This window comes from Armigeres subalbatus, chromosome 1 (assembly GCF_024139115.2).
Source record: "Armigeres subalbatus isolate Guangzhou_Male chromosome 1, GZ_Asu_2, whole genome shotgun sequence".
NCBI classification, from domain to species: domain Eukaryota; kingdom Metazoa; phylum Arthropoda; class Insecta; order Diptera; family Culicidae; genus Armigeres; species Armigeres subalbatus.
This window is the reverse complement of record NC_085139.1, coordinates 303,654,065-303,677,421: the sequence shown is the minus strand read 5'-3', so window position 1 is coordinate 303,677,421 and position 23,357 is coordinate 303,654,065. Positions and strand designations below refer to the sequence as shown.

The window sequence follows — 23,357 nt, the reverse complement described above, 5'->3', positions numbered from 1 at the left end:
TGGCAAAAGCTTTCTATGTGATGGGGTGTGGTGTGTCGGAGAAACACACATTTAGCTGCAATTTGACTGTACGCCAAGCATGTGGCGTTAACTTGATCAGCCTTAGAAATATTTTGTTTCTTTAGATGTTTAGATGTTGAAATCATTGGAAATATTATGTGACACTTTGTTTAAAAAATTTACTGAGTAAATTATTTGCCCTAATTGCCAAGACAATAATTTCCTACTTCTGACCTAAAAATGGTTACCTGTTCCATGAACAGGTAGAACGTATGGACGAGTCGCCTCTGTTTCGGATCAACTTTCCTTTGTGTTAAATGGTGGACCGAAATAAATGGATTTTTTTTACAATGATCAATAGAAACAGTACCAAAGGATCTTGCCAGAAAGCTCATTTTCCGCCAACTACTGCCAAATCGATAAAAACGCCACCTTAGTGAAAATTATTGACAGCAACCACGCATCGGTGACCGTCGCTCGAACCAACAGACGCCAAGCAATAATGTTTTGTAATTGAAGAAACTTCGTCTTGGGTCAAATTTCTGTTGTTACCCTTCTCAATAATACGCATTTCGAATGAGGGTCTGTTCAAATATTACGTAACGCGAAAAACGTTGATTTTACGAACTTCCCACCCCATCGTAACAATCTGTAACAAATTTAAGAACTACCCCCACCCCTATGCGTAACACGTAACAAATACAGTTTTCTGAAAAAAAAAACCTTGTTTTAATAGAACTTGAAACAAGACGAAATAAATTATTAAGTATTGTATATTTTATGCTATTAAAAAGCGCCAGCAGGAAGATCTAGACCGTGAAGAGACGGAGGAACTGTACCGCGCTAATAACACACGAAAGTTCTATGAGAAGTTAAACCGTTCACGTAAGGGCCACGTGCCACAGCCTGATATGTGCAAGGACATACACGGGAACCTTCTTACGAACGAGCGTGAGGTGATCCAAAGGTGGCGGTAGCACTACGAAGAACATCTGAATGGCGATGTGGCAGACGAAGATGACGGTATTGTGATGGACCTGGGAGAACGCGCGCAGGACATAATTTTACCGGCTCCGGATCTCCAGGAAATCCAGGAGGAGATTGGCCGGCTGAAGAACAACAAAGCCCCTGGGGTTGACCAACTACCAGGAGAGCTATTTAAACACGTTGGTGAGGCACGGGCTAGAGCGCTGCTCTGGGTCATTACCAAGATTTGGGAGGTGGAAGTTTTGCCGCAGGAGTGGATGTAAGGTGTCGTGTGTCCCATCTACAAAAAGGGCGATAAGCTAGATTGTAGCAACTACCGCGCAATCACATTGCTGAACGCCGCCTACAAGGTACTCTCTCAAATTTTATGCCGTCGACTAGCACCAACTGCATACTTCGTGGGGCAGTACCAGGCGGGTTTTATGAGCGAACGCTCCACCACGGACCAGGTGTTCGCCATTCGCCAAGTACTGCAGAAATGCTGCGAACATCATCTATTCATCGACTTCAAAGCCGCATATGATACAATCGATCGGGACCAGCTATGGCAGCTAATGCACGAACACGGTTTTCCGGATAAACTGACACGGTTGATCAAAGCGACGGTAATAATATCTCAAAAGGTAATATTACGTTACGTAATATTCGAACAGACCCTAACTAACAGCTCATAACCAAATTCAGAATAGATCCGCTCTCTCCGGAATCCCGTTCAGAACGGCTCGCGCGTGCCGGAAACCAGCTTTCTTGTATCTAATGAATTAATCCCATTAGCCCCGCCTCTTCATTAATCGTTATGAGTGCACATCATATTTTCACTCATATCCAGGGATTGAATCCTATAGAGAAAGAGCAAGTCTCTCACTTATCATCTCTGTATACAGATACGATATGTAGCATACCGCGAGAATTTTTTTCGCAAGCTGTCATCATAGAGCACTGATTGGGGATGGTATACCCCATGATAAATTTCTTTTAGAAAGCTTCAAATATGGGGAGCACTGGCTCTGATGATGCATTTCAATTTGTTCTACAAAGCTGTGCAGTAACCAACACGAAAGGAGCAAAAACAAAGCGAGAATCACCACTTTTCTGTGGGGACTGCCTATCCGATTCTGTTTTTTCGCACTTGTATACAAGTTTGATAAATTTGTTATCATGGCTTGTTATGATTCGGAACAGTTTTTGCCTCTCTTTTATCGTTGTTCGTTATCTATTGAGAGCGATTTCTGCAAACCCTGCTCATATCAGATCACAAAAGGGGGGAGCTAACGGGCTTAATTTATTGAAAACAAGGAAGCTGCTTTCCGGCGCGCAAGGGATTCCGATTGGGATTCCGCAAAGAGCGGTTCAACAAGATTCGATGTAGCGGAGCGGACATAGCAGCACGAAGGCGTCGGTAGCACCAGTGGCAATGCTGAAAATTTATTCCAAATGGTGGAGGCTTAGCGAAAAATCATCGAGTGGCAGTCGAACAATTTCAACGCAAGGTTCCGACAAGCATTTGGATAAAGTTAATTATTGGAAAGACGCATTGGAAAAAGAAAATTGGTTCTTCTCAGGGTTGATTGCAGAATACGGACTGTTTCGGTGGTATCGGCGTTTGGCGTAGTAGCTTGGTTGCTGTAAGTGATTCAATCCATTTAAACAAATTTATTGCATCATCCCTTCACCAAACGATTAAGTTATGCACTTTCAAGAATATTCATCTCGGATTGACCTTCTTTGTATAAAATGGTGCCCCGAAAAAAATCGATTTAAATTCCAATGACTAACAGAAACAGAACCAAATAATCTTGCCAGAAAATTTCACTTTCCGCCTATGACAGCCAAATCGATGAAGACGCCAATACCTCTTCTTGCATACAAGTCCTGAAAAGGACAGTGTGTAAATAATTCTTGAAGTTTTCCTCACTTTGTCACGTACGCTTTTATCGCGGGCGAAAACCAAACATTGCATATAAATATATTTGCGTTTGGTTTCATGCTACTTCTGATTCTGCTCAATTCTCCTTTATTTCGGACATTTTTGAGGATGGTGTCTGCTAGGATTGTGATGTCCTCCACTGAAAGCCAGTCAAATGGCTTCAGAGCCGATGAGTCATGTTAATTCCATGGTTGGAAACTAAAAGTCCATCCTACTGGGAGCAACTATTCGACTTCTTGATTCAGTTGACCTCCGAGCAGTTTGCTCAATGTTAATAAAGAGACACAAATTATTATGGCAAATACCATCAATTTCGAATAGCTAGGTAGTCCTACGCCACCTTTGCGTACAACCCGATTAGGTTGCACCTTCGAGTTTTTATTTGTCTAAACTCCTTCACTTGCAAATATGGTAAATATTTGGAAAATAAGTACTTGGTAAGCATGCTATTGGGGGAATCTAGAACGCACTCTCACAATCAGTGTGGTAGTATCTTACATGCAATCAATTAGAATCCACGCTCAATAAGATGTTTTGATTTTCTCTATTTGTTTGCATGCTGCCTTTATTCAACGCAAGCAAAATGACTTGTAATAAAACAGCAATCCATCTTTATCTTTCGTACGTTCGGAATCAACAATCACTCGTCCCAAGTGGGCCGCAAAATCATCCGCCTGATAGGGACAATAGCGTCGACATTTTGTCCATTTCGCTCGAGACTTTCGCTGGTTTGTATGAGATATTGTGGACATCCTTGGTTATTTTTTGCTGTTTGGCGTCAAAACAAAATGTAAGCAAGCCGACTGCTGGAATAATTCTGGTTGGAAATGCAATATATGAAGATTTATAACGATAAATGTACTCAACCGTAGCATACTGGGCCAAGGTTTGAGCCGTCACCCCAACATACATTTTTTCTACTTCAACCATCACGTTTCTTATTGATTGTTGATAGCTTTTCAAAATGGATGGAAGTTGAGTGGATGAAAAATGGAACAACGTGTAAACAAGTTATAAAAGTATTGCTAGCATATTTTGCTAGATATGGGTTTCCAGATACCTTAGTGTCTGATAACGGTCATCCATTTAATTCTCATGATTTCAAAAACTTTCTTGAGAGGCAAGGAATACGGGTTCTGACCAGCCCTCCATACAAGGATGTTTCCCGGAGACAAGCCAGCCTAGGGCTGAAAGTCTTCTTAAAAAAAAACAATGAAAAAAGATGTTGTCGATCATTTAGTAATTTGCGTTCGATTATTTAATAGATTGTCAATAACTCATTCCAGAGGCTAAATTTTAATATGTGTTGTATGGTGGACTTCTAGTGCAAAGGTTTATCTATAACTCTGCCTAACAGTTCTTTGTATGAATTTCACTAAGAAGTCCGCATGATGTTCAGTGGAAATTCAAAAGACTCAGTGGAATATCTGTAGAATTTTCCGATTGATCCCTACAACATCACGTTGCAACTCCAGAGAATGTTTCAAATTTTTCGAATTGTGTGGAACTTTTTCAAAAAATCATTGATTTTTCATACAAATTCCATACAATTTCTTGTTGAAATTACGAAAAAAAACTCTTCGTAAAAAATAACTCGATAAAAAGCTATTTGGCCGAAGACCACAAGGCTAAAAGCTGTTTGACCGAATTTGTTGTTTGATCGAAAAGGCCATGTGGTAGAGGACTTATTTGGCCGTAAATGTCATATGGTCGAACAGTTGCTTTGACTGAAAAAATGGTTGACCGAGTAGCTCAATTGGCCGAATATGCCCTTTGGCCGAAACGGATGTTGTTAAGAAAGCGCCATTTGGCCGCTGAAAGTGTCGTTCGGCTGAATTGGTCATTTGGGATATTTTCAAGACATTAACGGAAGAATCTTTCGAATTTCGCCTGAAAAATCTGACCAAATCTGATAATTCAAGTTTTTCCAGAATATATTACTTGAAAATTATTTTCAGATTTTCTACTAGAACTACTTTGAAGTTCTTTTTCTCAAGAGATGATCCACCCTAGGGATGAAAATCTCTTGAAAAAAGAAAATACAGCAAAAAATGAATTGAATTATATGAATTTTAGCGGAAAATGCGTCGGATTTTACATGAGAATCTCTTCAGAATTTTCACGGGAAGTTGTTCCAAATTTCTACAGAAAAATATTCGGAATATCGGCTGAAGGTTCCTGTTAAGTTTCTGTTGAGCATTCTTCGAAATTTACACAGAAAATCCTTCATAATTGTAGGTGCTTGTAACTGGTACAAAGGGCTTCAACTTTGACTTTCTCAATCTGGATTAATTTGGTCCTAAAGAAAAGAACGAACATTCGATATCCTTTCAGAAAACTATGAAACTAATCATCTCAAACAGTTTTTTTTCCGACTTAAACTTGTTTAATTTGAAATTTAATAGCTGAAGAAAAATACTTCCTCGACACTTTCGGTCTTGTTTGACGCATAAACTGGTTTCAAACGCACAAACACATAACACCACCGGGTACTTCATTTCAACTTCTGTCAGTTGATATTCCGTGTATGGTAGAAAATCGGAAATTTGTTTTCAACAAAATTAAAATATCTGCAGTTATCAGACGTCGCAACTCATTTAGATTAGTGCGCATGATAGTACATATGTGCGTGCATGATGCGCACTACTAATCAAATAATTCAAATTGTCGCGACTCGCGTCACATCGCGAGTGCTCAATCGCGCGGTCCAGTTTGGTGGCGGCCCGACAATATATATGCTGACGGTTGAAGCTTCATTCGTTATGTAAAGTTGCATTTTCAGTTAAAGAGGTTGCTCAGCTTAAAATATTTTTTTGAATGTTTTGAACACAAAAATATATTTATACGGACTTAGACTATTTACAGAATTTTTATGAGATCGGTGCATGAATTTTCGACCTATGCACTATCGTTTGCAACCATAAACGAGGAGGGGCTTTAGGACCCAACTAAGACGGCTAGTTTGGCATAGCCAACGTTAAAACAGAAAACTCTCTGGTATACCCGCTAGAGACTCTTTAGAGTTTTCGCGAAAGATTGGTCAAAATGTAGATTTCAACAACTAAAAATACTTTGGATTTCAACGTCAAATTGCTCGGAATTTCAAAGGAATTTCCTTGAATTTCTACGAAAAAATCTTTGTATTTTCCATGAAAAGGATATCAATTTAATTAGCCGAATGCGACAGACGGCCGAAAAAGTAATTTGGCCGAAAAATCCATTTGCCCCAATAAGTCGTTTGGCCGAAACGATCTTTTGGCTGAAGAAGTCAAAATGCCGTTTGGTCATTTGGCCTAAAATTCCATTTGGCATACGGCCAGATGTCAATTACTGAACCGATGATAGGCAGTAAAATTAAGTTTCAATAAATAATGCAAAATTCAATTGAAACTTGAAACTCCGTGACATCTTCAAACTCGGAAAAATTTAGGTTTGGGTGATATTAAAATGAAAATCCAGTAAGGGGGGGAGCTTGGAGAGGGGCTTCTGAATATTTTTATCCCGTAACGTATTCTTGGAATTGTTCCGGAAACATGTTTTCCATGTAGTTGAGACCATGGGATAGATATCAACCGGAATGGTCATCCTGGAACAGGTTCCAAGAGGGCCTGAAGTGGCCACAAACTCTATCAGAAGAAACCCAGGCAATATGGGTATCAAAATTCTTGGAATTGTTCCGGAAACATGTTTTTTTATGTAGTTGAGACCATAAGATGGATATCAACCCAAACGGTCATTCTGGAACAGGTTCCCGTGGGGCCTAAAGTGGCCACAAATTCATTCTGAAGAAACCCTGGCAATATGGGTATCAAAATTCTTGGAATTGTTTCGGAAACATGTTTTCCAAGTAGTTTAGACCATAGGGTCGATGGCAATCGGAACGGCCATCCTGGAACAGGTTCCTGGAGGGCCTGAAGTGGCCACAAACTCATTTAGAAGAAACATCTACAATATGGGTATCAAAAATCTTGGAATTGTTTCGGAAACATGTTTTCCATAAAGTTGACACCATAGGGTTGATGGCAATCGAAACGGCCATTCTGGAGCACAACCCCATTTAGAAGAAACCCTGGCAATATGGATAGCAAAATTCTTGGAATTGTCTCGGAAACAGTTTTCCAAATATTTTAGACCATAGGGTTGATGGCAATTGGAACGGACATCCTGAAACAGGTTCCCGGAGGGCCTAAAAAGGCAACAAATTCCAAAGGAACAATCACAATATGGGTATCAAAAATCTTGGAAATGTTTCGGAAACATGTTTTCCATATAGTTGTGACCATAGGATAGATATCAACTGGAACGGTCATCCTGGAACACGTTTCCGGGGGGCTGAAGTGTCCACAAACTCCTTTAGAAGAAACAATATGGGTATTTAAAACAATCTTATCGTTAACGAGCCATACAAATTTGGAATGATCTACCTCGAAATTAAAGGAGTGAAAGAAGTTTTTCTACTTTTAAAAGAAATTTGAATAATTTATTTAGTATATAGTCATTGGTATTAGATGTTGCGTAGTAGCATAAGCTTTGAAAATCAGTAGGTGATTCTTTGTGTTACTATATGAGGTTTTTTAATAAATAAATAATAATAAATAATAATATCAAAATTCTAAGAATTGTTTTTAAAACATATGTTTCCAAGAAGGTGGAACCGATGATGGGTCATTCGATCGTACGTTCATTAGGTCGAATGATAAGTTAGGAGTGAATAGTGTGAAGTGAGCAGTGAGAAGTAAAAAGTGGAATGAAAAAAAGTTAAAAGTGAAATGATAGAAATGAGAAGAAAAAAGTGAAAATTGAGGAATGAGAAGTGAGAAGTGTAGAGTGAGAAGTGGGATGCGAGAAGTGAGAAGAGAGTAGAGAGAAGTTCAACGGGATAAGAAGGAAGAAGCTGATGGAGAAAGAAGTGAGAAGGAGCAATCTCGAGCAATGCAGCAAATAGGAAAGTGTGGATCTATTGCATCCACAGCTTCTTATTTACCACATTGTTTAGAATGCTCAGAACAGTTGACATCCAGAGGAACGTCATTTGAAACTATCCAGAGATAAGTTGGTTGTCGTTATCGCTCGGGAAAATGGATAAGTATTTACATTTTTGAAAATATTCCTGGAAAATTAAGGTTCCACGGTTTCGTTCTTGTGGGAAAACATACGATTGCTCTACTACTTGAGGAAACATGTTTCAGAAGTTATCCTTGTGAGCATAAGCGTAGGATTACCAATGCCAAGTTCGATTCTCTATCTAAGATGCGTTCGAGTGAGAAATGTGCTCAACTCTCTCATCATAGTGTATCCCTTGTGCTCAGCAGTCCCCATTAGGCGCCACGGAAACTTGTTTAAGGATGACCGATTCGTTGTCATCAGATCATGCTTCCGAAACGATTTCATGAATTTTGATACCCATATTGCCATTGTTACAGTAAAATCTCCATGGATCGATATTGAAGGGACCATCGACTCATGGAAATATCGAGATGTGAAAGCAACCCAAAAAATATATTTTTTACTATGGCATAATTTGCTTCCATGATATCGAGTCATAGAACATCGACTCATGGAGGTTTGACTGTAATGTCAAACAGTCCGTTGTCGAACCATCCTATGTTCCAATTACTCATCAGATCATGCTTACGAAACAATTTCATGAGCTTTGATACCCATATTGCCAGGGTTTCTTCGGAATGAGTTTGTGGCCACTTTAGGCCCCACGGGAACCTGTTCCAGGATGACCAGTCCGGGATCAAATCATAAGATGGTCCTGTAACGTAGTTAGGTTAAATTCTTTTAATTTCCAACGAAGTTCATCAGTCATGACGCAAGAAATCTTTATTTGGTTGACTATATATCTTCAATTTACACAAATTTTGGGACTTGCCCCGGAAATCCGGAATTCCGGTAACCAGGTTACTACGTGTATCAAATAGCGGGTAAGTTCCTGAATCCGTAGCAACCAAAATCGTCAAAATCGGTAATAAATTGACAATGTTATGATGTTATTATTTTTTTGTGGAAAATTCTCAGCTGTTAATGGAAGTTTTGCATTATTTAGGAAAAAATGTATTTATTTAATGCTTATATTCCAATTTCTTATTTTTTATGGAAAATTTGTTTTTTTTGCCTTTCGCGTATTTAGTTTTAATTTTAGTTCGTTTGGCGAAATGGCCTTTTTGTCAAATGGCCATTGAACAAAATTACGTATTCTCTCTACTTTTTAAGCTGATACTGGCCTTCAATCAAAAATTCAACTTGCCGTACTCCATTAAGCCAGAGGAGCCAAGCTGAACGTTTATTTGAAACTATTATTAGGTCGGAAATGGTTTGACCGAAAATTTAGTTTGGCCGAAAGCTACATACAGCCGAAAGGAACATTTGGTCGAACTGGTAATTTGACCGAAACAGTTATTTGCCCTAACAGGTCGTTTGCCTGAAAATGCCGTTCAGCCGACAAAGATGTTTGACCAAATAGATCATTTGACCAAAAATGCAACCATCCTTACGGTCATTTGGCAGACAGAGCCATTTGGCCAAAAAAAATCTTTCTGCAAAACAACCATTTCGAGTCGTTCGCCTGAATTGATCATTTTGGGTCATTTGGCAGAAAATGCTATTTGGCCAAAAGGGATGTTTTGCAAAAAAAGGACATTTTTGGGCCAAATGGCTCTTTCTGCCAAATGATCATTATTACCAAACGACATTTTCGGTCAAATGATCTATTCGGTCTAACGATTTTTTCGGCCAAGTTACCAGTTCGGCCGAATGTCCCTTTCGGCTATATGTCGCTTTCGGCCAAACTACATTTTCGGTCAAACCATTTTCGAATAACAGCCAGTATAGACTTGAAAAGTGGAGAGGTTACGAAATTTCTTTCAAAGGTCGTTTGACAAAAACGGCCATTTCGCCGTAAATGCCATTTGGCCAAACAGATGGACATTTTTGACCATAGTACCCGTTCAGTAATTGGCATTTGGCTGTATAACCCGTTGGGCCAAACGACCTGTTAGGGAAAACGACTTTTTCCTACCGACTACCAATTCGGCCGTATTTTGCTATCAGCCAATGGAATTTCCAAAGAATTTCTTATGGACAATATACTAGTTGTTAGATAACAACAAAATGTTTACGTTTCAGTTAGCGAATGTCGTTCGCTAACTGCAACGTATTCTAGATCTCAAACGGTTGTCAGTCGACGTCAGATGCAATAGAAGTGTACCAGATAGTGCAGCGTAATGCAACTGTCATCGACTTTGACATCGTTTTCAAGTTCTGCGGTACGATAACTGCAAAACTGTTGCAACTATCGAATTGCAGTTAAAAAGCATTTTAGTTATACGACTTTTTTTTAGTTATATGACTTGCAGTCATCGAATATTTACTGAACAAATAATTTCTCGTAGAAATCAAAAAAAAAAATCCTTAAAAAATCCAAGCAATTTTTCGTTATAACCTAAAGATTTTTTTATTGAAATTTTGAACAATGTTCCGCGGAAATTAAATTAAGCACATTACGTTGAAATTCCAGAGAATTTCCCTTGAAAACTCCCTAGACTCTCCCGCGGATATTCTGAAGAATTTTCTGTTTAAACGTTGGTCATGTCGTCTTTATTATTCTAGACTGAGAAAGCCAAAGTTGAAACACCCATTCTACCAGCCGCATTCTTCTACAATTATGAAGAATTTCTGTATGAGTTTCAAAAAATACTTAACAGAAACTTAACATGAGCATTCCGTGAATATTCTTCGGTAATTCCCAAGAATTCTCGAAACTTCAAAGTAGTTCCTTTGGAAAATCCGAACATAATTTCTAAATAAATATATTTGAAAAAAAAAAAGAAATAATTTCTGGAGAAGTTCATCAGATTTTCCAGGCGAAATTCGAAAGATTCTTCCGTCAATGGCATGAAAATACCCAGAAAAAAATCTTGAAGAAAAGTTATAAACAAATTGCCGAGAATGGCTGATGAAACTGTAGTGCACTTTGAATGTAAAGAAAATTACCTCAAGGCGGACACTATTTACGATTGGTCGTTCGTGGGAAGGTAAAGATGAAAAAGGGGACAAACTCACACAAAAAAATCTTGCCTTGGTAGCCCATTTGTGGGTGCGGTCGAACATAGCAACGCACCACATCTAATCGAACAATTTTGAATAAAGATTTTCATGGTTTCTATCTAGAACTAAAAGTCTTGAATCCGCTATGAGGGAGTAGTAGACGAATTTTAAATTGGTAATAAAATCATGAATTGACATTTACTTGTGAATATTTTACTACATTATTCTCAAGCTACACAATAATGCAATAAAAAAAAGTTCTATCGATAAGGCATTCAATATGTAGCTGATCAAAAGGACAACCCCTGCACAGCAACACTTTTATGGTTTAATGTTGTTCCCAAGTTTTATAAACGTTTTATAACTTTTTTAATCTCACAGAGTAAAATTCCATGACTTCACACATTTTCTCGATAGTCTGATTCCAAAAAATTCTCGGTCAAAGCTATTAGCGGATCGAATAAATTAAAAAGGGGGGCTTTCTGGTTCGAAAATAGGAACATCACTTCAAGCTCGAGATATGTTTACCAATCTAATCCGTGTGTTTGATTTGTGGTTGTTGCAAAAAAGGAGTCAACAATCGAGCAACAAAGGGGATCAGATTGAAAATTTTACAAAAACTGAGAGAAAACGGTCAGAACGATGACGGCACGGATTTGTTTCTTAGAAAGTAACTGTTGCAACATGACCAATAGATTATAGAACAGCTCAGGATGGATATCTCAAAGACCAGAAGCGTACGATGTAGAGGTGGAGAGGTGAACAATTGGAGACAAATTTGTTGTACTACTAATCTTCCTGTGCATAAAACGCTACAAAGCTACAAAGCACAATCTATTTTTTTTAGATTTTCTTCCTCAAAAATCCAACAAAAATAAACCTAATGCAGTTCTTTCATTCGAACTACCTCTGTCACGCCGAATCTCATGTGACTATAAAAATATAAATTTCGCAATATAAATATTATGAAATTCCAATCGAAGCCCTACAATTGACGCAACCGCACGCGCACAGTGCGTTTGACGTCAACACAAAACAAGTCACGCGCCCAAGACTTCATCCCACATTCCAAAAACACAAATCTCGTGCCCAGGACCAACGCAAAACAGTCCCACTTCTGGTTCTGGAAATTTCCCAAAACATACTCAGAGCTCGTTGACGTCACGCGTCATCGTCCGGGTCACAATCCCACGCTGATGCACTGCCATCTTCGGTCGTCATTCAATTCCGATTATATCGCCACCACAACAAAGGGAAAGGATGACAATCAACGACGCCGTACGGCAGCGTCAACGATCTTCAGGATCGCGCGTCCTTCAACCGGCACACAAATTATGTACCGGATCGGGTCCAGCCAGCGAGCCTCCTCTCTGATGTTCCGGACGATCATACGCTCGTTTTGTGCAATAAGCGTGCGTCGCCCCGTTTTACAATGATTGCACCCGCGATCTGTGCAGAACTAGTTTTCTACGTGCGTGTGGCGTCAGGTGGGAAGCACCTGAACGGACAATCCTCTGCAAGCCGAGCTCAAGTTCAAGGTGAAATGCCGCTACCATGGAAGAACTATCTTGGGGCCACTGTTCGGTGCGATTATACGAGCAGTAGTTTTCTTTGTCTCCGGCCAGAAAAGGCGTGATCCCAACGTGATCGCAATGGACGGAAGGGTTGAGCAGGAAAAGATGAGATCGTGGTTTTTCCCCTTTGCGATAATAAATTCCACTTGTTCATAGTTTGGTCATTGACATGAGAAGCATTTCAATATAATTGCATGAGATGTTTGTCTTCGTTGTTTACTGAATAAGTTGAGGGTGCTTTTAAAATTTAAGAACGTATAAGAACAATTTGACAAATTTTCTAATTTCTAAACGAAAAAGTCTGCAATAATTCTACAATAGTATTGAAAACCGGTCAGGGTTCTATCTTTTTGACGTAACACTATGATAGCTAAATTGAAACTCGATAACTTTTAACCCGTAAACTTCGCCACTTCACAACTATTCATGACACATAAATTGATCCTGATGATCCTGAAAAACAAAAAAAAAATAGTATCAAAACACTAACCTGGTCTCGTTGTGCATGTGATAGTTTAGGGCCTTTGCCATTAGCATCGCTACCATCGGTCGGATCGCTTTTCCCTGGCCATCGAAGTAGTAGACGGCGATCTTTTTCAGCTCTTGGTGGTTGGTGGCACGGTTGATTTCCTGCAGGACATTCGATAAGAGAAAAAAACAAAAAATTAGCAAAAATCGGAATATGTAATACTAATACAGGACATATTTCAACCGTCTGGAGGTTATCGATCGTAGATGGATAAAATATAAACGTCTCAATGAAATGAACATTGCCTGAAGCCTGATCGCTTTTCGTAATATTCGCATTTTGATTGATTTTGGGTCTGTGTTCCACTAAATTAATACCACAGAAAAACAAATTTTGTAATACGGAGTTGCAACTCGTTGAATAAACGAAAAATTGCTGAATATTGAGCATTTTTATATTCAAAATGCAATTGTTAGCTCCGTCTTATTGATAAGTGTAGTATAATTTATTGCAAATTTCAATTTTATGATAGAGGGTTGATTTGGCCGCCACTGCATTAATATCCATACCGTTCTGCAGCCTGCTGGACAGTTTCTCGCGTTTTCCGCGAACCAGTTTGCGCAAACATAATACGAAACACACGAAATGCATCGTCTCAGCTATGGATTTTAATTAAGACAAATGGCTCTATTTTTGGGCAGCCTAAAATGTTCAAGAACCAGTTTCTTGAGGACCCGCCATCTAGAATCGGTAAAATATAGACAACATTTGCAACTGAACGGTTAGGGTTCTATGATGACGGAAGCTCAGCTGGTCAACGGCACAGTCAGTGACGGATGTGGGATTCCGCCAGCGATTGATCAAATGTTTGACTGCGAATTCGTGAGACTGGATGGAGACATGTGTGCTCGGTAACTGAACTGTGGATTACCTTTTCGAAGTGGTTTGCTCTGTGTCAATAGAAGCATGTTGGCAAACGGATCTTCCAGAGAAAATCATAGTTTGCTGTAAGTTAGTTTGTTTGGGCAGGTGGAATTGTTTAGCAATCTCATACGGAACAACTGACAAAATATCAGTTTAACAGTAAGAAAATATTTATTTGTCTTTAGTAATCAATATTGCCATATTTTTATGGAACTTCGAACTAATGTTCACAAATGAACCATTGTTACGATTCTTTTGAGTTTACGAGTTTGGATTTTGAAAGTGGTGAGAAAGCCTTTTCTATTTTTTGAAGCTGTGTTAGGATGGAAAGACATTCAGTGCATAAAAAACATGAAACGGGTTGTGGGAAGTCAATTTTTATCATGGTTCACAAAGCAGCTCAGACCATCAAATAGAATAAATAATTTTTATTCTAAAAATGTGTAATGTACGTCATATGGATGGCGATCAGGAAATCAAAGACATTTGATTCCTGCTTACTCATACCAGCACAGTGTATAAAGGGCAAAGAAGAAAAATAAAAAGGAAGCTTCCTTTTAAAAGGCTCGGAGGCTTCTTTCCAAGAACTCTCAGGAACCTACATTCAAGAGGCATGGAAGCCTTCTGTCAAGAAACTCGGAAACCTTCTTTCAAGAGACTCGGAGACCACCTTTCAAAATGCTCGGAAGCCTTTTTTCAGGATGCTAGCTGACCTCCATTCGAGAAACTCGGGAACCTCTTTCAGAGGCTCGGAAGCCTAATTTCAATAAGCAAGGAGACCTCCTTACAAGAGACTGGGGAACCTTCTTTAAGGTGACTCGGGCTACCCCGAGTTATTTTTCCTGACTTTTGTCTCTTTCTAGCATTGCCACCTCGCGCCTGTGATACTTTTCCAATGTCATATTTGTTGTAGAAAAAAAATTAAGCATTCAATGATGAAATGATAACGATTTGATGATTGTTTGTGCTTCCCGTGTCACCTTAAAGCGGATCGCTCGGAAACCTACTTTCAAGATGTTTGGAAGCCTCATTTCACGATGCTCGGAGACCTCCTTTTAAGAACCCAGTCAACACAAAGTCGTATATGATGCAACGAAAGATGCTAAAGTGGAAGCCATATACGTACAAGTTGTATGGGGAAGTACGTATATCGCCTCCACTTTAACATCTTATATGACATCTTACACGATCTTGTGTTGACTGGAAAGCTCGAAAGCCTACATACAGAAGCTTGAAAACCTCCTTTCAAGAGACTTGGAAAGCTCTCTTTAAGAGGCTTGGAAATCTTCTTTCAAAAGGCTTGGAAGCCTTCTTCCAAGATGCTAGGAAGCCTCCATTTAGAGGTTCGGAAACCTGCCTTCAAGAGGCTTGGAAACCTACTTTCAAGAAATTCGGCAGCCTATTTTCAAAAGGGATTGGAAGTCTCCTTTCAAGAGGCTCGGAAGCCTTTTTTCAAGAGACCCAGAAGCCTTTCTCTTCCTTCAAAAGGCTCGAAAGGCTCCTTTAAAGAGACTCGGGAGTCTCCTTTCGAGAGACTCGAAAGCGTACTTTCCAGAGGCTCGGAGACCGGCAATATCCTTTCAAGAGGCTCGGGTTCCTTCTTCTAAGAGGCTCGGAAGCCTCCCTTTAAGAGGCTTGTAAGCCTCCTTTCAATAGGCTTGGATCGTCAAGATGATCGAAAGCCTTCTTTCAAGATGTTCGGAGACCTCCTTTCAAAAGGCTGGGAAACCTTATTTCAAGAGGATCGGAAGTCTTCTTTCAAGATAGTCGAAGACCTGCTTTCAAGAGGCTCGGAAGCCTACTTTCAAAAAGCTCGGAAGCCTTATTTCAAGATGCTCGGAGACCTTCTTTCAAGAGACTAGGAAACCTTCTTCTAAGATGATCAGAAGTCTTCTTTTAAGATGCTTGGAGACCTGCTTTCAATAGGCTCGGAAGCCTAATTTCAAGAAGCTCGGAAGCCTCATTTCAAGAGGTTCAGAAGCCTCCTTCAAAGATACTCTAAGCCTCGGCTCGGAAGTCTTCCTTCAAGATGCACGCAGATCACCATTCAAGAATCTCGGAAACCTCCATTCAAGAAAATCGGAAACCTCCTTTCAAGAAGCTCGTAGACTTCCTTTCAAGAGACTGGGAAACCTTCTTTCGAGAGGATACGAAGTCTCCTATCAAGAGGCATGGAAGCCTCCTTTCAAGAAGCTATGAAGGCTATTTTCAAAAATCTTGGAAGTCTCCTTTCAAGATGTTCGTGGACCTCCTTTAAAGAGGCTGGGAAATCTTCTCCTTTTAAGACCTCCTTTCAAGAGGCTTGGAAGCTTTCTTCCAAGATACTCAGAAGTAACCTTTTAAGAGGCTCGGAAGTCCTCTTTCAAGAGGCTTGGAAACCTCCTTTCAAGGGACTTGGAAACCTACTTTTAAGAAACTCGGAAGCTTATTTCCAAGAGGATCGGAAACCTTCTTTCAAGAGGCTTAGAATCCTCCTTGCAAGAGGCTCGGAAGCTTCCTTTCAAGAGACTTGGAAGCCTCCATTCTAGAGGTTCGGGAGCCTACTTTCAAGAGGCTTAGAAGCCACCTTTCAAGAAACTTGGAAGATTCCTTTCAAAAGGCTCAGAAGCCTACTTTTAAGAGGTCTGGAAGCCTTTCTTCAAAAGGTTTGGAAGCCTCCTTCCAAGAGGCTCGGAAGTCTCATTTTAAGAGGATTGTCTAGTCTAGTGTAGTCTACATATACACAGCCTTTAAGAGGCTTGAAGCCTTCCTTCAAGATGCTCGGAAGCCTCCTTTCAAAAGGCTCGGAAGCCTTCTTCCAAGAGGCCCAGAACCCTTTTGTTTCAAGTGGCTCAAAAACCTACTTTCAAGATGTTCAAAAACCTCTTTTTAAGATGCACGAAGACCTCCATTCAAAGGGCTTGGAACCCTCCTTTCAAGATGCTCAGAAGTCTCATTTTAAGTAGATTGGGGGCCGAAACCCGCAAAAAACGTTAGTTTACCAATAATATACAGTCGAGAATGATTTCCTAGAAACTTGCATTTTTCCAAAAAATCACTTTGCCCAGAAAATTACATTTCTCACTTAACTTTTCAAAAGGACCTAAGTAACATTTTTTTCGTTAATTAATTTGAGTACTGGAATCAAAAGCTTTCATGTTGTTCTGTTGATTGCGCTATTCAAATTAATTCATGAAAAAAATGTTACTTAGGTCCTTTTGAAAAGTTAAGCGAGATTTCTCCAACAAAAACCTTTGCCCAAAAATAACAGTTCCCACAAATAACATTTCCTTCCGGGATACAAAGGACAAAAGGTCTCTTCAATCGTTTGAGACGGCGGACCTTGCCATCCATGTGATTACCGCCAGTCGGTCTATACTCCCCGCACCCAAGTGAGATGTGTCTACTGATTTATTCGGAAGCAACCTCTTTCTGATTTCGGTCACCAACCATGCTTCGCCCCCGGACATCATCCGGAGACCAAGATGGCGGTACGATGCCGCCAACTGGGAGGCATATGACCAATACCTTCGATGCACATTTGAACGACAACCCTTCCTGAATGCACCCAAGCTGTCCTTGTTGCCGCCGTTGCCTTCATTTTGCAAACAGGCACATGGCTTGAACGAAAGATACTCCAATGGTGGTCGAACGATACGCGTCGTTTGTTTGAAGCGAGAAGAAAAGTCCTTGGAGCGATACGGAGACTTCCCACTGGTCATTCTGACAATGTAAGTGCCCTGCAGGCCGATAAATAAAAGCATTACGACTTCAGGACAGTAACTCTCGAAGCTAAGGAAAAACAGTGAGAGGGTTTTCTCGACTGAGCAAACCCAAAGATCTTTCCCCATCCACCTCGATGCAGCTTATCGTACTCCGATTCCCAGAGGTAGCCAACGCACACTTTGCCGGTCTAGTTTCGGTAAGCGATTACAATGCCGAGTTCCAGCGGACCATCACTGGCAGATAATCGTCCCTCATAAACATTCGAGTCTCTTCGGATTCACAAAACTCCTCTTTTAATCTACCATTTACTACCGCCGAGCTGTCCTTCACCCAACGGGAATTCTTCCGACCCCGGCGGGATGGGGTTTTAAAAACCTTCCTTCATCCGCTAAAATTCGATTCATAGAGCTGGTCAACAAAGCCTGGTCCGACCAAACCTTCCTAAACGAACGGCGAAATAGTCTGAAAAACAACATCTCTAGAAACGTCATACAATATCGGCCTATCTAGCTGATCTCTTGCGTATACAAGGTCGAAGAGAGGTTGGTGAGCCGACGGCTGTGGGACACCGAACATGCCGAAACGTGCTGTGGAAAACCGAATTTGCCTTCGGCTTCGGTTCACCAACCTCTCGATGACCTTGGATATGCAAGAGGTCAGCGAGATTGGCCGGTATTTTGTCTCGAGATGAGATGTTGGTGGTTTCGTTTGCTCCCCGAGTTAGGGCGTTAGAGGGCAAGTCTGCAGGTGTCGACATCAACTGTCCGGACCAAGTGTCAAGTCGACAGAGCATCCTATTCTTAACAAGAAGATTGCCAAGTTACTTGGAATATCCATTGACCGTAGTTCCGATCAAGGATCAGGCAGACCATCATCGATAGCCGCCTGGAACTCACATATATTACCCACCGTTACCTCATGGGTACCCTGTCGTCGACCATCAACTCGAGTCGCTTCTGGGTTTCTGCCTTCCACATCAGCCGAGTCTGCCTGTGCTGAGACAGGCATCTCATCTTTTCGCCATCGCAAACCGCCTCATTCGCCGTGGCCACCTCCCTACCCTTATCGAACTAAACTGGATTCTATATACGATGGTCGACGTCGGCCTCCCCCCAGTGTCACGAATCCACTAGCATGGAGCAAGAAGTTGGCACTCCTCTAAACCCAATATCAACAACTTCATAGCTGAAAATTTCTGCAGGGGTGACAACGCCATGGCTTTCAGAAGGTCGGTGGCCGAGAGAAATCAGTAATTAGGAACACAGATATACGGATGAGCCAGTTTCAGGCCGTGGGGTCGGTATCGAGTTCATCGGGACCAACCAGGCTGTTTCGAACAATCTCCGGGACGTAGCATATTTTAGCAAAAGCAGTCGCGGCCTTTATTGCCGCCACCTACGCGTTAAAGAAAACCTGTTCGCGAAATCTCTATACCTCATGGACCTCCAGGATATCCTCGTTAATAAGCTCCACCACGGCGGACCTCCTTGCCGGCGTCGGATATCAGATTGTTTTATTTGGCTTTTTTCAGTGAAAAATAAATCGAATCAGTCGGATATCAGTGCCGGCGAATTGCGTTCTCTGTTAAATAAGGCCCCATTAGGAATATCGTGGTCACAATATGAAATCAAAAACTCAGATTACTTCACTAGCGTTGGTGGTGCCTTTCTTGCATTTAGTTAAGACACCAACTTTATATGAGGTGCGATGTACCATTTTCTTCATAACTTTGAAACGCAATGACCGATCGTAATAAAATTCAATTGTGATCAACAAGTCTTTGTCCCCTGTCGAATGAAACTTGTTTCGAGAAAATCGGTTAAGGATTACTACACGAAAAGTTGTCAAATGCTTTTTTATAGCTTTTGTGCACACACATACACACACACATACACACATACATGCACACGGACAGACAGACATGTGCTCAGCTCGTCGAGCTGAGTCCATTGGTATATAATACTATGGGTCTCAGAGGCTTCTATGAAAAGTTCGTTTTAGGAGTGAAATGATAGCCTTTCTGTACAACTTAGTTGTACGAGAAAGGCAAAAAGTACACCCGATTCTTTTTTTACACGGGGGATGCGTTCCGTGTAAAAAAAGTTTTCAGTTCAAAATTTGAAAATCCGTGTAAAAAAAGTTTTATGATTTCTCGACGTATCATGCAAAATGGAGCAACTTTGCAAAAATTTTGTATGGAATTTTTTTTTACACGGCCGTGTAAAAAAATCCGTGTAAAAACAGAATCGGGTGTACTGCCTTTCTCGCATTTATCCAAGACACCAACCTTTTTGGTTATGCTGACCATTTTCTTTATAACTTTGAACGCAATTACCGATCATTATCAAATTCAATAGCGATCGACAAGGTTTCCCCACCTTTCGAATGCAACTTGTTCCGAAAAAATCGGCGAAAGATAACTTCTTCTTCTTCTTATTGGCATTACATCCCCACACTGGGACAGAGCCGCCTCACAGCTTAGTGTTCATTAAGCACTTCCACAGTTATTAACTGTGAGGTTTCTAAGCCTGGTTACCATTTTTGCATTCGTATATCATGAGGCTAGCACGATGATACTTTTATGCCCAGGGAAGTCGAGCAATTTCCAATCCGAAAATTGTTTAGACCGGCACCGGGAATCGAACCCAGCCACCCTCAGCATGGTCTTGTTTTGTAGCCGCGCGTCTTACCGCACGACTAAGGAAGACCCCTGCCTATACTGCCGTAATCTGGAAACGTGACGTAACAGCCATTTTACAACATGCATGTTTTCCATTTTTGGAAAGTTCAGCGCTCACCGGCTGACGAACGAAAACGGCCTACGACTAATTGATTTCGCCACCTCCAAGAATATGGCCATTCGTAGCACCTACTTCCAACACAGCCTCCCGTATCGGTACACCTGGAGATCACCACTGCAGACAGAATCACAAATCGACCACGTTCTGATTGATGGACGGCACTTCTCCGACATTATCGACGTCAGGACATATCGTGGCGCTAACATCGACTCTGACCACTATCTGGTGATGGTTAAACTGCGCCCAAAACTATCCGTCATCAACAATGTTCGGTACCGACGACCGCCGCGGTACGACCTAGAGCGACTGAAGCAACCTGATGTCGCCACTGCATACGCGCAGCATCTCGAGGCAGCGTTGCCGGAAGAGGGTGAGCTCGATGGGGCCCCCTTTTGAGAACTGCTGGAATACAGTCAAAGCAGCCATTAACGACGCAGCGGAGAACAACGTCGGGTATATGGGTCGAAGTCGACGGAACGATTGGTTCGACGAAGAGTGCAGACAGATTCTGGAGGAGAAGGACGCAGCGCGGGCGGTTGCGCTGCAGCAAGGTACCCGGCAGAACGTGGAACGTTATAGACGGAAGCGGAGACAGCAGACCCGCCTTTTTCAGGAGAAGAAACGCCGCCTGGAAGAAGCGGAGTGCGAGGAGATGGAACAGCTGTGCCGTTCTCAAGATACACGCAAGTTCTATCAGAAGCTCAACGCATCCCGCAAAGGCTTCGTGCCGCGAGCCGAAATGTGCCGGGATAAGGATGGGAGCATCTTGACGGACGAACGTGTGGTGATCGAAAGGTGGAAGCAGCACTACGAGGAACATCTGAATGGCGCTGAGAGTACAGGCAGTGAAAGTCAAGGCAGCGGAGGAGATGACTACGTCAGTTCAGCGGACGATGGAAGCCAACCAGCCCCCACCTTGAGGGAAGTTAAGGATACCATTCAACAGCTAAAGATAAAAAGATAAAGCAGCTGGTAAGGATGGCATCGGAGCTGAGCTCATCAAGATGGGCCCGGAAAAGCTGGCCACTTGCCTGCACAAACTGATAGTCAGAATCTGGGAAACCGAACAGCTACCGGAGGAGTGGAAGGAAGGGGTTATATGCCCCATCTACAAGAAAGGCGACAAACTGAAGTGTGAGAACTTTCGAGCGATCACCATCCTTAATGCCGCCCACAAAGTGATATCCCAGATCATCTTCCGTCGTCTGTCACCATTAGTGAACGAGTTCGTGGGAAGTTATCAAGCCGGCTTCGTTGACGGCCGCTCGACAACGGACCAGATCTTTACTGTACGGCAAATCCTTCAAAATGCCGTGAATACCAGGTCCCAACGCACCATCTGTTCGTTGATTTCAAGGCGGCATACGACAGTATAGACCGCGTAGAGCTATGGAAAATTATGGACGAGAACAGCTTCCCTGGGAAGCTTACCAGACTGATCAAAGCAACGGTGGATGGTGTGCAAAACTGTGTGAAGATTTCGGGCGAACACTCCAGTTCGTTCGAATCGCGCCGGGGACTAAGACAAGGTGATGGACTTTCGTGCCTGTTGTTCAACATTGCGCTAGAAGGTGTCATGCGGAGAGCCGGGTGTAACAGCCGGGGTACGATTTTCAACAGATCCAGTCAATTTATTTGCTTCGCGGATGACATGGACATTGTCGGCCGAACATTTGCAAAGGTGGCAGAACTGTACACCCGCCTGAAACGTGAAGCAACAAAAGTTGGACTGGTGGTGAATGCGTCAAAGACAAAGTACATGCTTGTGGGCGGAACCGAGCGCGACAGGGCTCGCCTGGGAAGCAGTGTTACGATAGACGGGGATACCTTCGAGGTGGTCGAGGAATTCGTCTACCTCGGATCCTTGCTAACAGCTGACAACAACGTTAGTCGTGAAATACGAAGGCGCATCATCTGTGGAAGTCGGGCCTACTACGGGCTCCAGAAGAAACTGCGGTCGAAAAAGATTCGCCACCGCACCAAATGTGTCATGTACAAGACGTTAATAAGACCGGTAGTCCTCTACGGACATGAAACATGGACAATGCTCGAGGAGGACTTGCAAGCACTCGGAGTATTCGAGAGACGGGTGCTTAGGACCATCTTTGGCGGTGTGCAAGAAGACGGTGTGTGGCGGCGAAGAATGAACCATGAGCTCGCCCAACTCTACGGCGAACCCAGTATCCAGAAGGTAGCTAAAGCCGGAAGGGTACGATGGGCAGGACATGTTGCAAGAATGCCGGACAGCAACCCTGCAAAGATGGTGTTCGCTTCCGACCCGGCAGGTACGAGACGGCGTGGAGCGCAGCGAGCGAGATGGGCAGACCAGGTGCAGAACGACTTGGCGAGCGTGGGGCGTATCCGAGGATGGAGAGATGCGGCCTCGAACCGTGCATTGTGGCGTCAAATTGTTGATTCAGTGTTATCTGTTTAGATGTTAACTAAATAAATGAAAATAAAATGAATGTTTTCCATTTTTCTGTTAAAGAGCTCGATGAGTAGTACTCGTTAACAACATTTTTGGAAAATGGCGTATACGTCACTTTTTCAGATTACGCCAGTATATGAAACGTTGGTTACAATTTTTTTTCAACTTTTGTGCATACACATACACTCACACGATTGTACCCCGTTTGGCATAATGGCAGTTTGGCGCTCTTCTATAACAGTCAAACATATAATCCTTCTGCCGAGTAAATGCATTATTTGAAAATCATATCCGCGCTTTCTTTAATCAAGAAAATACCCGAATTGAAAGAATGAATCATATCCTCTCTGTTGCTTCTTCTGTCAGACAAATAGATTCTTCGAAATAAGGGATCATATCATCCCCTGCCTTAAACCGAGTAGATATCTGACTTGAAAAAAAAGGCATCATGCCTGTATTGAAAGAAGGAAACATATCCTCTTTTGCTTAC

The 23,357-nt window shown here is 41.8% G+C and overlaps 1 protein-coding gene across 2 annotated transcripts in view; it reads right to left on the bottom strand.

Moving 5' to 3' along the window:
- LOC134207851 (all trans-polyprenyl-diphosphate synthase PDSS1) overlaps positions 1 to 23,357 on the bottom strand; it is a 336,013-nt gene that overhangs the window by 80,622 nt on the left and 232,034 nt on the right. For both annotated transcript variants that reach the window (XM_062683802.1, XM_062683801.1), the window contains exon 4: positions 13,031 to 13,170. In XM_062683802.1, coding sequence (XP_062539786.1) covers positions 13,031 to 13,170 — 140 coding nt within the window. The remainder of the gene's footprint in view (positions 1 to 13,030; positions 13,171 to 23,357) is intronic.